The following is a 13,586-nucleotide window of genomic DNA, read 5'->3' as shown; positions in this document are numbered from 1 at the left end:
GTAAGGAATATGGGACCAAATACTAAACTTATGACTACTTTAATACAATATAAGTGAATATGTCCAAATTATTACGACTTTTTCAAATGGGAGAACTAGATACATAAAGTGCTTTCATTTCTAAACAGTAACACAGATATGTATGAAATATCCTCAAATAAAAGGTGACATTATATACTGTCACCTAATATGAAACATTATATCTCAAATCTAAAAGGCTGGAGCATAGCACCAAATTTAAAACTGTAAGCTTCACTGTCCAAACACATATGGTGTGGACTATGTGTGCCTGGTAAACGCATGTGGATCTGGTGAACAGTTATCAGTTGTTGACCAACTACAGGAATACTGACCTCAGAGTCTCCAGTTTACAGTGGGGATTCCCCAGTCCAGCAGAGAGCAGCTTCACTCCTGAATCCTTCAGGTCATTGTTACTCAAATCCAGCTCTCTCAGGTGTGAGGGGTTTGACTTCAGAGCTGAGACCAGAGAAGCACAGCCTTCCTCTGTGACTAGACAGCCTGACAGCCTGACAAGAGTCAAATCATATTAAAACCACACTGCTATTCTTTGGAGGTGAAAATATATTTTTTCAACATATTCAGATACATCAGAGTCCTGAAACCTGCCATATCTATTCATATATGGATGTTTCATTATTAGAAATGACAAATTATCAAAGTATTGCTTGTAGAGAGAAAAATAGAATAATTTTAAAACCACCCTGCTATTCTTTGGTTTTGAGTAATTTCCTGTCTAAGTGAGAAGATAACATGTTTCTAAACACTACTAAATTAATCCTGATGATGCCATGATTAAGAAAAATTATGAATGAATCATGAATAAAAATGAGTGAGAAAGTTACAGAGGCTACAACAAAACATGCTAACGTCTCACCATTAACATCAAATAAAAGGTGACATTCTGTACTGTTGCCTAATATGAAACATTCTATCTCAAATCCAAAATGCTGGAGCATAGCACCAAATGTAAAACTGTAAGCTTCACTGTCCAAACACATATGGTGTGTACTATGTGTGCCTGGTAAACACATGTGGATCTGGTGAACAGTTATCACTTGTTGACCAACTACAGGAATACTGACCTCAGAGTCTCCAGTTTACAGTTAGGATTCCCCAGTCCAGCAGAGAGCAGCTTCACTCCTGAATCCTTAAGGTCATTGTTACTCAGATCCAGCTCTCTCAGGTGTGAGGGGTTTGACCTCAGAGCTGAGACCAGAGAAGCACAGCCTTCCTCTGTGACTAGACAGCCTGACAGCCTGCAGAGTCAAATCATCTTAAAACCACACTGCTATTCTTTGGTGGTGAAAATAGTGGCAGTATATTTTTTCAAAATGTTCAGATACATCAGTGTCCTGAAACCTGCCATATCTATTCATATATTAATGTATCTTTATTATAAATGACAAATTATCAAAGTATTGCTTGTAGATAGAAAAATGCATAGTACAAATATTTGAGTAGACTGACCAGAGCAGTTTAAAAAGCAGTATCAGTCAAAAGACAGACAGTGAGGTATATAATGTCACCTTTTATTTGAGGGTATTTTAATACATATCTGTTTCACCGTTTAGAAATGAATCACTTTATGTATCTAGTCCCCCTATTTGACGAAGTCAAACGTATTCTGACAAATTCACTTATAGTGTATTAAAGTTGTCAAAAGTTGAGTATTTGGTTGTGAACTCGTTGGTTGCATTTGCAGGTTGTTTTGGATGTGTTTTGGGTTATGTTTTGCCCGATAGTAACTGAATGGTGGATGATGACTGGATTAATCTTCTGTCTAATTGAGTAGATAACACGTTTCTAAACACTACTAAATGAATCCTGATGATGCCTTGATTAAGAAAAATCATGAATGAATCATGAATAATAATGAGTGAGAAAGTTACAGAGGCTACAACAAAACATGCTAACCTCTCACCATTACCAATAACAGAGGGGGTATGATCCTTGTTCCTCTGTAACTTTCTCATTCATCATCATTCACGATTCATTCATGATTATTCATAATCATGGTAGCATCCATATGAATGTAGAAGAGTTCAGAAACATCTTCTATTCTTACTGACAATACAAGTGAAGTGACTCCAAAATGACAGGACATTATTCACCATTCAGTTTCTATTGGGAAAAACATCATCCAAAACACAACCAAGACAAACTGCAAATGTATTCAACAAGTTTGTAGAATCACAAGCTTGATGTAATCACTGCAGGTAAGGAATATGGGACCAAATACTAAACTTATGACTACTTTAATATAATATAAGTGAATATGTCCAAAACTTTTTCAAATGGGAGAACTAGATACATAAAGTGCTTTCATTTCTACACAGTAACACAGATATGTATGAAATATCCTCAAATAAAAGGTGACATTATGTACTGTCACCTAATATGAAGCATTCTACCTCAAATCCAAAATGCTGGAGCATAGCACCAAATTTAAACCTGTAAGCTTCACTGTCCAAACACATATGGTGTGGACTATGTGTGCCTGGTAAACACATGTGGATCTGGTGAACAGTTATCACTTGTTGACCAACTACAGGAATACTGACCTCAGAGTCTCCATTTTACAGTGGGGATTCCCCAGTCCAGCAGAGAGCAGCTTCACTCCTGAATCCTTCAGGTCATTGTTACTCAGATCCAGCTCTCTCAGGTGTGAGGGGTTTGACTTCAGAGCTGAGACCAGAGAAGCACAGCCTTCCTCTGTGAATAGACAGCCTGACAGCCTGCAAAGAGTAAAATCATATTAAAACCACACTGCTTTTCTTTGGTGTGAAAATATATTCTTTCAACAATTTCAGATACATCAGTGTCCTGAAACCTGCCATATCTATTCATATATGTATATATACAGTACCAGTCAAAAGTTTAAACACACCAACTCATTCAATGGTTTTTCTTTATTTTTACTATTTTCGACATTGTAGAATAATAGTGAAGACTTTAAAACTATGAAATAACACATATAGAATCATGTAGTAACCAAAAAAGTGTTAAATTAATCAAAATATATTTTATATTTGAGATTCTTCAAATAGCCACCCTTTGCCTTGATGACAGCTTTGCACACTCTTGGCATTCTCTCAACCAGCTTCATGAGGTAGTCACCTGGAATGCATTTCAATTAACAGGTGTGCCTTCTTAAAAGGTAATTTGTGGAATTTCTTTCCTTCTTAATGTGTTTGAGCCAATCAGTTGTGTTGTGACAAGATAGGGGGGTATACAGAAGATAGCCCTTTTTGGTAAAAGACCAAGTCAATATTATGGCAAGAACAGCTCAAATAAGCAAAGAGAAATGACAGTCCATCATTACTTTAAGACAGGACGGCCAGTCAATACGGAACATTTCAACAACTTTGAAAGATTCTTCAAGTGCAGTCGTAAAAAACATCAAGAGCTTTGATGAAACTGGATCTCATGAGGACCGCCACAGGAATGGAAGACCCAGAGTTACCTTTGCTGCAGAGGATAAGTTCATTAGAGTTACCAGCCTCAGAAATTGCAGCCCAAATAAATGCATCACAGAGTTCAAGTCACAGACACATCTCAACATCAACTGTTCAGAGGGGACTGTGTGAATCAGGCCTTCATGGTCGAATTGCCTCAAATAAATCACTACTAAAGGACACCAATAAGAAGAAGAGACTTGTTTGGGTCAACAAACACGGGCAATGGACATTAGACCTGTGGACATTTGTCCTTTGGTCTGGAGTCCAAATTTGAGATTTTTGGTTCCAACCGCCGTGTCTTTGTTAGACGCAGTGTGGGTGAACGGATGATCTCTGCATGTGTATTTCCCACCGTAAAGCATGGAGGAGGAGGTGTGATGGTGTGATGGTGTGGGGGAGCTTTGCTGGTGACACTGTCTGTGATTTATTTAGAATTTAACCACACTTAACCAGCATGGCTACCACAGCATTCTGCAGCGATACGCCATCCCATCTAGTTTGGGCTTAGTGGGACTATCATTGGTTTTTCAACAGGACAATGACCCAACACACCTCCAGGCTGTGTAAGGGCTATTTGACCAAGAAGGAGAGTGATGGAGTGCTGCATCAGATGACCTGGCCTCCACAATCCCCCAACCTCAACCCAATTGAGATGGTTTGGGATGAGTCGTAACGCAGAGTGAAGGAAAAGCAGCCAACAAGTTCTCAGCATATGTGGGAACTCCTTCAAGACTGTTTAACACTTTTTTGGTTACTACATGATTTCATGTGTTATTTCATAGTTTTAATGTCTTCACTATTATTTTACAATGTAAAAATTGTAAAAATAAATAAAAACCCTTGAATGAGTAGGTGTGTCCAAACTTTTGACTGGTACTGTATATAAATTAATTAATGTATCATTATTAACAGTAGATAACATGTTTCTAAACACTACTAAATTAATATGTGTGTGTGTGTGTGTGTGTGTGTGTGTCTGTCCAGAGTGTGTGTGTATGTGTGTGTGTGTGTCCAGTGTGTGTGTGTGTGTGTGTGTGTGTGTCCAGAGTGTGTGTGTGTGTGTGTGTGTGTGTGTGTGTGTAGTGTGTGTTTGTGTCCTGTGTGTGTGTGTCCAGTGTGTGTGTGTTCATTGAGTGATACAGGAATACTGACTTCAGAGTCTCCAGTTTACAGTGGGGATTCCCCAGGACAGCAGAGAGCAGCTTCACTCCTGAATCCTTCAGGTCATTGTTTCTCAGATCCAGCTCTCTCAGGTGTGAGGGGTTTGACTTCAGAGCTGAGACCAGAGAAGCACAGCCTTCCTCTGTGACTAGACAGCCTGACAGCCTGCAAAGAGTCAAATCATATTAAAACCACACTGCTATTCGTTGGTGTTGAGTCATGTTCTTTCTAAGTGAGTAGATAACATGTTTCTAAACACTACTAAAGTAATCCTGATGATGCCATGATTGAGAAGGATCATGAATGAATCATGAATAATAATGGGTGAGAAAGTTACAGAGGCTACAACAAAACATGCTAACCTCTCACCATTACCTTCAAATAAAAGGTGACATTATGTACTGTTGCCTAATATGAAACATTATATCTCAAATCCAAAATGCTGGAGCATAGCACCAAATGTAAAACTGTAAGCTTCACTGTCCAAACACATATGGTGTGGACTATGTGTGCCTGGTAAACACATGTGGATCTGGTGAACAGTTATCACTTGTTGACCAACTACAGGAATACTGACCTCAGAGTCTCCAGTTTACAGTGGGGATTCCCCAGTCCAGCAGAGAGCAGCTTCACTCCTGAATCCTTCAGGTCATTGTTACTCAGATCCAGCTCTCTCAGGTGTGAGGGGTTTGACTTCAGAGCTGAGACCAGAGAAGCACAGCCTTTCTCTGTGACTCCACAGCCTGACAGCCTGACAGAGAGATCATCATGATTTCACAAACACACTGTTAATTTAACACCAGTAGTGTAGAAGGACAATGGCAGATGCATTTGGTTTATTCTCTTAAACAACATATAGATTCATCTTCCGTCTCCTAGAATTGCATGGTCACATTGTTATACTAATGTGAACACCAATGCACTGATTCAGTAAGTTTTTCAATTTAATATTATACATTATATACATATTATAATACATATTTTACTCTAAACTGAATATTTCTTCCTGATGATTAGTACTTAAATGTCATTTTATGTACTCACAGTGCAGCTCTGGAGGCTTTGACCACTGGCAGCAGCCTCAGAAGACCTTCCTCTGATCTGGAGTATTTCTTCAGGTCAACCACATCCAGCTCCTTTTCTGAAGTCAGCAACACAAAGACCAGAGCTGACCACTGTGCAGGTGACAGTTTGACTTCTGAGAGACTTCCTGATCTCAGGTAGCTTTGGATCTCCTCCACTAGAGAATTGTCATTCAGTTCATTCAGACAGTGGAACAGATTGATGCACCTCTCTGGAGAGGGATTCTTCCTGATCTTCTCCTTGATGTACTTGACTGTTTCTTCATGGCTCTGTGAGCTGCTTCTTGTCTTTGTCAGTAGACCTCGTAAGTGCTTCTGATTGGACTCCAGTGAGAGGCCCAGAAGGAAGCGGAGGAACAGGTCCAGGTTTCCTGTCTCACTTTGTAAGGCTTTATCCACAGCACTCTTGTAGACAGTAACTTCAGTAACTTGCGGTTCGGCCATTAGATTCTCATTGTTGTTGATGAATGAGAGGAACACATATACAGCAGCCAGAAACTCCTGAATGCTCAGATGCACGAAGCAGTACACCTTGTCCTGGTACAGCACACATTCCTCTTTAAAGAGCTGTGTGCACAATCCTGAGTACACTGAGGCTTCATTGACATCAATGCCAGCCTCTTTCAGGTCCTCTTCATAGAAAATCAGATTGCCATGCACAAGCTGTTGAAAAGCCAGTTTTCCCAGTGACAGAATGCTCTCTTTATTCCAGTGTGGACCTGTCTCTTCTTTCCCAAGATACTTTTCATTCTTCTGTTTGGTATGAAACAACACAAGGAGTGAGTACATCTCAGTCAGAGTCTTGGGCATCTCTTCTCTCTTATGTTTCAGCATGTGTTCAAGGACTATTGCAGAAATCCAACAGAAGACTGGAATGTGGCACATGATGTGGAGGCTCCTTGATGTCTTTATGTGTGAGATTATTCTTCTGGCCAGGTCCTCATCACTGAATCTCTTCCTGAAGTACTCCTCCTTCTGTGGGTCATTGAACCCTCGTACCTCTGTCACCTGGTCAACACACCCTGAAGGGATCTGATTGGCTGCTGCAGGTCGGGTAGTTATCCAGAGGAGAGCAGAGGAAAGCAGATTTCCCTTGATGAGATTTGTCAGCAGAACATCCACTGAGGTTGACTCTGTGACGTCACAACAGATCTTGTTCTTCTGGAAGTCTAGGGGCAGTCGGCACTCATCCAGACCATCAAAGATGAACAGAACTTTGTACTTGTCGTAGTTGGAGATTGTTGATTCTTTGGTTTCCATTGAGAAGTGATTGAGAAGTTCAATGAAAGTGTGTTTTTCCTTTTTCATCAAATTCAGCTCCCGAAAAGGGAATGAAAATACAAATTGGACATCCTGATTTGCGATTCCTTCAGCCCAGTCCAGAATGAACTTCTGCACAGAGACAGTTTTTCCAATGCCAGCGACTCCCTTTGTCAGCACAGTTCTGATAAGTTTGTCTTGTCCAGTTAAGGGTCTGAAGATGTCGTTACATTTGATTGCAGTCTCTGGTCTTGCTTGTTTCCTGGTTGTTGTCTCAATCTGTCTCAGCTCATGTTCATTATTGACCTCTCCTGTTCCACCCTCTGTGATGTAGAGCTCTGTGTAGATCTTATTGAGAAGTGTTGGGTTTCCTTGTTTAGCGATACCCTCAAATACACATTGAAACTTCTTCTTTAGATTAGATTTGAGTTCACGCTGAAGAATCACAGCACGCTCATCTGAATCTAGAAATAACACAGAGGTTATTAATATTACATCTGTTTTAATGCCTACAGTATTGTAAGACTGTCTTATAAAGTTTACATTATAATCATTTATTCTCTTAACTGTCTCTATAAATCTGTAAATGTTTTCATAATGCATTGCACACTGGTGTGACTGATTTATATCATTATTGGTATTATTGATGGCATTAATAATGTTGTCTCTCTTTCTGTCTCTCCTCTTCTCTCTGCCTAAATTAATCACCACAACACATCCCTGCTGCTACTTGATGAGGTCACTAGGTGTTGTGTTAAGGCTGCTACAATATCATTTAGTTACACAGCTACTTTAGCTGTACTTTAGCTACAGCTTTTAAATGTTCTAAAAGAGCATTCAACATGAGGCAGACAGCTCTTACTTTTCTCCAGTGTGTCAGCAAGCTCCTTCTGGTTCATTTTCCTCAGGACGTGCAGTGTGATCTTCAGAGCCCCATCTCTGGCACTGCTCTCCTGCTTCTCATCTTCAGCATCCACCACTTCCTTATCCTGCTTCTGACTCTCAAAGCCTTCTAGGAGTTCTGGACTAAGAATCCTCTTGAACATCTTCAGCTCGTTCTTCACAAATGTCATAATATTCTCTTCAAGCAACTGAAATAAATCAAGTAAATAAGTTAAGCAAGAGACTAAATGCTTTCTCATTAACACATTAAAGAATGATTGATAGATCAACTTTACTTGAGGTAAACAAAAACAAATGTACATAACAGGACCACATACACTGAATATGGAGGCCAGGTCTGTTTGATGACTCTGGGAAGACTGACCACTGAGAATCTCTGACTCTGATCTCTCCTGTTGGTTTCTGTGGACAAAACATGAGATTACATCTCCTCATCCAGGGAGTGCACACACACAAACACACACACACACACACACACACACACACACACACACACACACACACACACACACACACACACACACACACGCACACACACACACACACACACACACACACACACACACACACACACACACACACACAAAACAGGGAATGTTGTGTTAGTTTAATATTGTTTCAGGACTATGAAAATGGAAAAAAGGTTTAGCCTATGGATTATGAAAACAACCAAAATAAATGGTAAAATGGGAGAGGAGAAATGACTAGAGACAGTTTTGTTTAACTCACTGACCATGACCCATGAGTTATTCTTACCTTTGTTCACTAGAAAAGTCTCCCTCTCTGAACTCTATATATAGACCCATAGACCGGTCACTCTTCATGGACACACATTTGGGTACAGGGGAGGCTGGTCTCTCCTGCTTGATTGGACTTCAACACAACAGAGACAAACATTACATCTCTCATCTACTCTGAGTTCAGATGGTGAAACAAGAGTTTCATTCCAAAACGCTATATATCCATTTTCAGAAATGTTTGTTAATGAGCTTTTATTGTTTGAAGAAATTATTAAAAAGATTGGTGTGTTTTTTCAGTAGCTAATCAAGGTATGGGATTGTTCAATGACAGACATGTATTTGTTTAAAATCTATCACTTGATGGTTTCATTTCAGAGAGACAAATAATCATGTTTTTTTGCAAAATGCTACATATCTGCCTCACTCTCAGAGAAATAAGTAGTACTACTAGGTTTTACACAGTAATAATATATCTGCCTCACTCTCAGAGAAATAAGTAGTACTGCTAGGTTTTACACAGTAATAATATATCTGCCTCACTTGTGACGTTCTGGCTCCGGGACTCTTAGTTGTGAGCCAGGGTTGTCATTTTCTGTTGGGTGTATTTCTATGTGGGATCTAGTTGTGTCATTTCTAGGTTTGGGTTTTATGTTGATTAGTCATATGACTCCCAATCGGAGGTAACGAGTGTCAGCTGTCGGCTCGTTATCTCTGATTGGGAGCCATATTTATTCTGTAGGTTTTCTTGTGGGCATTGTGGGTTATTGTTCCGTGTTTCAGTCGTTGTACTGTGGACTTCACGAGTCGTCTTTTGTTTTGTATTTCGGTGTTTTTTCAATTAAAGTCATGTTCGTTCAACGCGCTGCGCTTTGGTCTCCTTCACTCCTAGACGATCGTGACAGAATAACCCACCACAAAAGGACCAAGCAGCGCGTCCAGGAGCAAAGGGTCTGGACATGGGAGGAGGCGCCGGGTCAGGAGAGAACGTTGGTGGATGTCCTCCTCGGCTGGGGACATATTACCCAGGAGGAGGCCGTCCGGTACCGGAGGGCGATGAAGGGGGAGAACCTGACAGGAGAGGAGCAACGGCATCGGCAGGGCCATCGTCGGAAGGACGGGAGGCAACCCCAAAAAGTTTTTTGGGGGGGGCACATGGCTTGGGCGGCTGGGCAGCAGGAGGCTGCCACAGGGAGAAAAGGAGAGAAGGCTAACGGAGTATGGGAGCCATTGGCGAGTAGAGGGAGGGAAGTGTTTGTGGCACGGCGTGAAGGACTGATGTGTGTTGCCAGTCCGGTCCGGCCCGTTCCTGATCCTCGGTTGAGGCCAGTGGTGTGTGTTCCCGGTACGGACCGGCCTGTTCCTACTCCAAGCACCAGGTCCACGGTGTGCTACGCCAGCCCGACCAGGCCTGTTCCGGCCACTCGCACCAGGGATACGGTGCGCGTCGCCAGCTCAGCCCGGCCTGTTCCTACTCCACGCACCAGGGATACGGTGCGCTTCGCCAGCCCGGCCCGGCCTGTTCCGGCCACTCGCACCAGGGATACGGTGCGCGTCGCCAGCTCAGCCCGGCCTGTTCCTACTCCATGCACCAGGTATACGGTGCGCTTCGCCAGCCCGGCCCGGCCTGTTCCGGCCACTCGCACCAGGGATACGGTGCGCGTCGCCAGCCCAGCCCGGCCTGTTCCTACTCCACGCACCAGGGATACGGTGCGCTTCGCCAGCCCGGCCCGGCCTGTTCCGGCCTCTCGCACCAGGGATACGGTGCGCGTCGCCAGCCCAGCCCGGCCTGTTCCTGCTCTCCGCACTAGGCCTTATGTGCGTCCCCAGGGTCCAGCATGCCCTGTTGCTGCTCCCCGCACTAGGCCTTATGTGCGTCCCCAGGGCCAAGCATGCCCTGTTGCTGCTTCCCGCACTAGCCCTGAGATGCGTGTCCTCAGCCCGGTACCTCCAGTTCTGGCACCACGCATCAGGCCTACGGTGCGTCCCCAGGGCCAAGCATGCCCTGTTGCTTCTCCCCGCACTAGCCCTAAGATGCGTGTCCTCAGCCCGGTACCTCCAGTTCCGGCACCACGCACCAGGCCTACGGTGCGCCTCAGACGGCCAGAGTCTGCCGTCTGCCCAACGGGGCCTGAACTGTCCGTCTGCCCAACGCCGTCTGAACTACCCGTCTGCCCAACGCCGTCTGAACTGCCCGTCTGCCCAACGGCGCCTGAACTGCCCGTCTGCCCAACGCCGTCTGAACTGCCCGTCTGCCCAACGCCGTCTGAACTGCCCGTCTGCCCAACGGCGCCTGAACTGCCCGTCTGCCCAACGCCGTCTGAACTGCCCGTCTGCCCAACGCCGTCTGAACTGCCCGTCTGCCCAACGCCGTCTGAACTGTCCGTCTGCCCAACGCCGTCTGAACTGCCCGTCTGTCCTGAGCCTGCAAAGCCGCCCGTCTGCCATGAGCCTTCAGAGCCGTCCGCCAGACCGGAGCCGCTAGAGCTCTCCGCCAGACAGGATCAGCCAGAGCCTTCCGCCAGACAGGATCAGCCAGAGCCTTCCGCCAGACAGGATCAGCCAGAGCCTTCCGCCAGACAGGATCAGCCAGAGCCTTCCGCCAGACAGGATCAGCCAGAGCCTTCCGCCAGACAGGATCAGCCAGAGCCTTCCGCCAGACAGGAGCAGCCAGAGCCTTCCGTCAGACCGGATCAGCCAGAGCCTTCCGCCAGACAGGAGCAGCCAGAGTCTTCCGCCAGACGGGATCAGCCAGAGCCTTCCGCCAGCCATGAGTGGCCAGATCCGTCAGCCAGCCATGAGCAGCCAGATCCGTCAGCCAGCCATGAGCAGCCAGATCCGTCAGCCAGCCATGAGCCGTCCAGCCAGGATCCGCCAGAGCCGTCCAGCCAGGATCCGCCAGAGCCGTCCAGCCAGGATCCGCCAGAGCCAGCCAGCCAGGATCCGCCATTTAGTCAGGTGCTGCCCCTTAGTCCAGTGCTGCCCCTTAGTCCAGTGCTGCCCCTTAGTCCGGTGCTGTCCCTTAGCCTGGTGCTGCCTCTTAGTCCGGTGCTGCCCATTAATCCAGGTGGGTTTAAGTGGAGGGTGGTCATTGGGAGGAGGTTAAGAAGGCGGGTAGTAACTATAGTGGGGTGGTGGTCAAGCCCGGAGCCGGAACCGCCTCCGGGGAGCAACACCCACCCAGCCCTCCCCTATTGTGGGGTTGTGAGGCGCGGTCGCAGTCCGCGCCTTTAGGGGGGATACTGTGACGTTCTGGCTCCGGGACTCTTAGTTGTGAGCCAGGGTTGTCATTTTCTGTTGGGTGTATTTCTATGTGGGATCTAGTTGTGTCATTTCTAGGTTTGGGTTTTATGTTGATTAGTCATATGACTCCCAATCGGAGGTAACGAGTGTCAGCTGTCGGCTCGTTATCTCTGATTGGGAGCCATATTTATTCTGTAGGTTTTCTTGTGGGCATTGTGGGTTATTGTTCCGTGTTTCAGTCGTTGTACTGTGGACTTCACGAGTCGTCTTTTGTTTTGTATTTCGGTGTTTTTTCAATTAAAGTCATGTTCGTTCAACGCGCTGCGCTTTGGTCTCCTTCACTCCTAGACGATCGTGACATCACTCTCAGATACATAATTAGTACTGCTAGGTTTTACACAGTAATAATATATATCTGCCTCACTCTCAGAGAAATAATTAGTATTGCTAGGTTTTACACAGTAATAATATATATCTTCCTCACTCTCAGAGAAATAAGTAGTACTGCTAGGTTTTACACAGTAATAATATACAGTGGGGAGATCAAGTATTTGAAACACTGCCGATTTTGCAGGTTTTCCTACTTTCAAAGCATGTAGAGTTCTGTAATTATTATCATAGGTACACTTCAACTGTGAGAGACGGAATCTAAAACAAAAATCCAGAAAATCACATTGTATGATTGTTAAGTAGTTAATTGGCATTTTATTACATGACATAAGTATTTGATACATCAGAAAAGCAGAACTTAATATTTGGTACAGAAACCTTTGTTTGCAATTACAGAGATCATAAGTTTCCTGTAGGTCTTGACCAGGTTTGCACACACTGCAGCAGGGATTTTGACCCACTCCTCCATACAGACCTTCTCCAGATCCTTCAGGTTTCGGGGCTGTCGCTGGGCAATACTGACTTTCAGCTCCCTCCAAAGATTTTCTATTTGGTTCAGGTCTGGAGACTGGCTAGGCCACTCCAGGACTTTGAGATGCTTCTTACGGAGCCACTCCTTAGTTGCCCTGGCTGTGTGTTTTGGGTTGTTGTCATGCTTGAAGACCCAGCCACGACCCATCTTCAATGCTCTTACTGAGGGAAGGAGGTTGTTGGCCAAGATCTTGCGATACATGGCCCCATCCATCCTCCCCTCAATACGGTGCAGTCGTCCTGTCCCCTTTGCAGAAAAGCATCCCAAAAGAATGATGTTTCCGCCTCCATGCTTCATGGTTAGGATGGTGTTCTTGGGGTTGTACTCATCCCTCTTCTTCCTCCAAACACGGCGAGTGGAGTTTAGACCAAAAAGCTATATTTTTGTCTCATCAGACCACATGACCTTCTCCCATTCCTCCTCTGGATCATCCAGATGGTCATTGGCAAACTTCAGACGGGACATGGGCTGGCTTGAGCAGGGGGACCTTGCGTGCGCTGCAGGATTTTAATACATGATGGCATAGTGTGTTACTAATGGTTTTTGTGGTCCCAGCTCTCTTCAGGTCATTGACCAGGTCCTGCCGTGTAGTTCTGGGCTGATCCCTCACCTTCCTCATGATCATTGATGCCCCACGAGGTGAGATCTTGTATGGAGCCCCAGACCGAGGGTGATTGACCGTCATCTTGAACTTCTTCCATTTTCTAATAATTGCGCCAACAGTTGTTGCCTTCTCTCCAAGCTGCTTGCCTATTGTCCTGTAGCCCATCCCAGCCTGTGCAGTTCTACAATTGTATCC

The 13,586-nt window shown here is 44.7% G+C and overlaps 2 protein-coding genes across 2 annotated transcripts in view; one reads left to right on the top strand and one right to left on the bottom strand.

Moving 5' to 3' along the window:
- Positions 1–13,586, top strand: part of LOC311141162 (NACHT, LRR and PYD domains-containing protein 3-like) — a gene marked incomplete at its 5' end in the record, with an annotated part of 340,648 nt that overhangs the window by 54,190 nt on the left and 272,872 nt on the right. The window lies entirely within an intron of this gene.
- On the bottom strand, positions 5,066–8,399 carry LOC311141534 (NLR family CARD domain-containing protein 3-like). The gene is made up of 4 exons (XM_084176895.1): positions 8,203–8,399; positions 7,845–8,073; positions 5,685–7,446; positions 5,066–5,391 (listed from the first exon to the last, which is right to left on the bottom strand). The coding sequence occupies exons 2-4, from the start codon at positions 8,053–8,055 to the stop codon at positions 5,202–5,204; spliced, it is 2,163 nt and encodes a 720-aa protein (XP_084033021.1). The 5' UTR covers positions 8,056–8,073; positions 8,203–8,399; the 3' UTR covers positions 5,066–5,201.

Source organism: Coregonus lavaretus (genome assembly GCF_964263955.1).
Source record: "Coregonus lavaretus genome assembly, chromosome: 2".
NCBI classification, from domain to species: domain Eukaryota; kingdom Metazoa; phylum Chordata; class Actinopteri; order Salmoniformes; family Salmonidae; genus Coregonus; species Coregonus lavaretus.
This window is presented reverse-complemented; position numbering and strand designations above follow the sequence as displayed.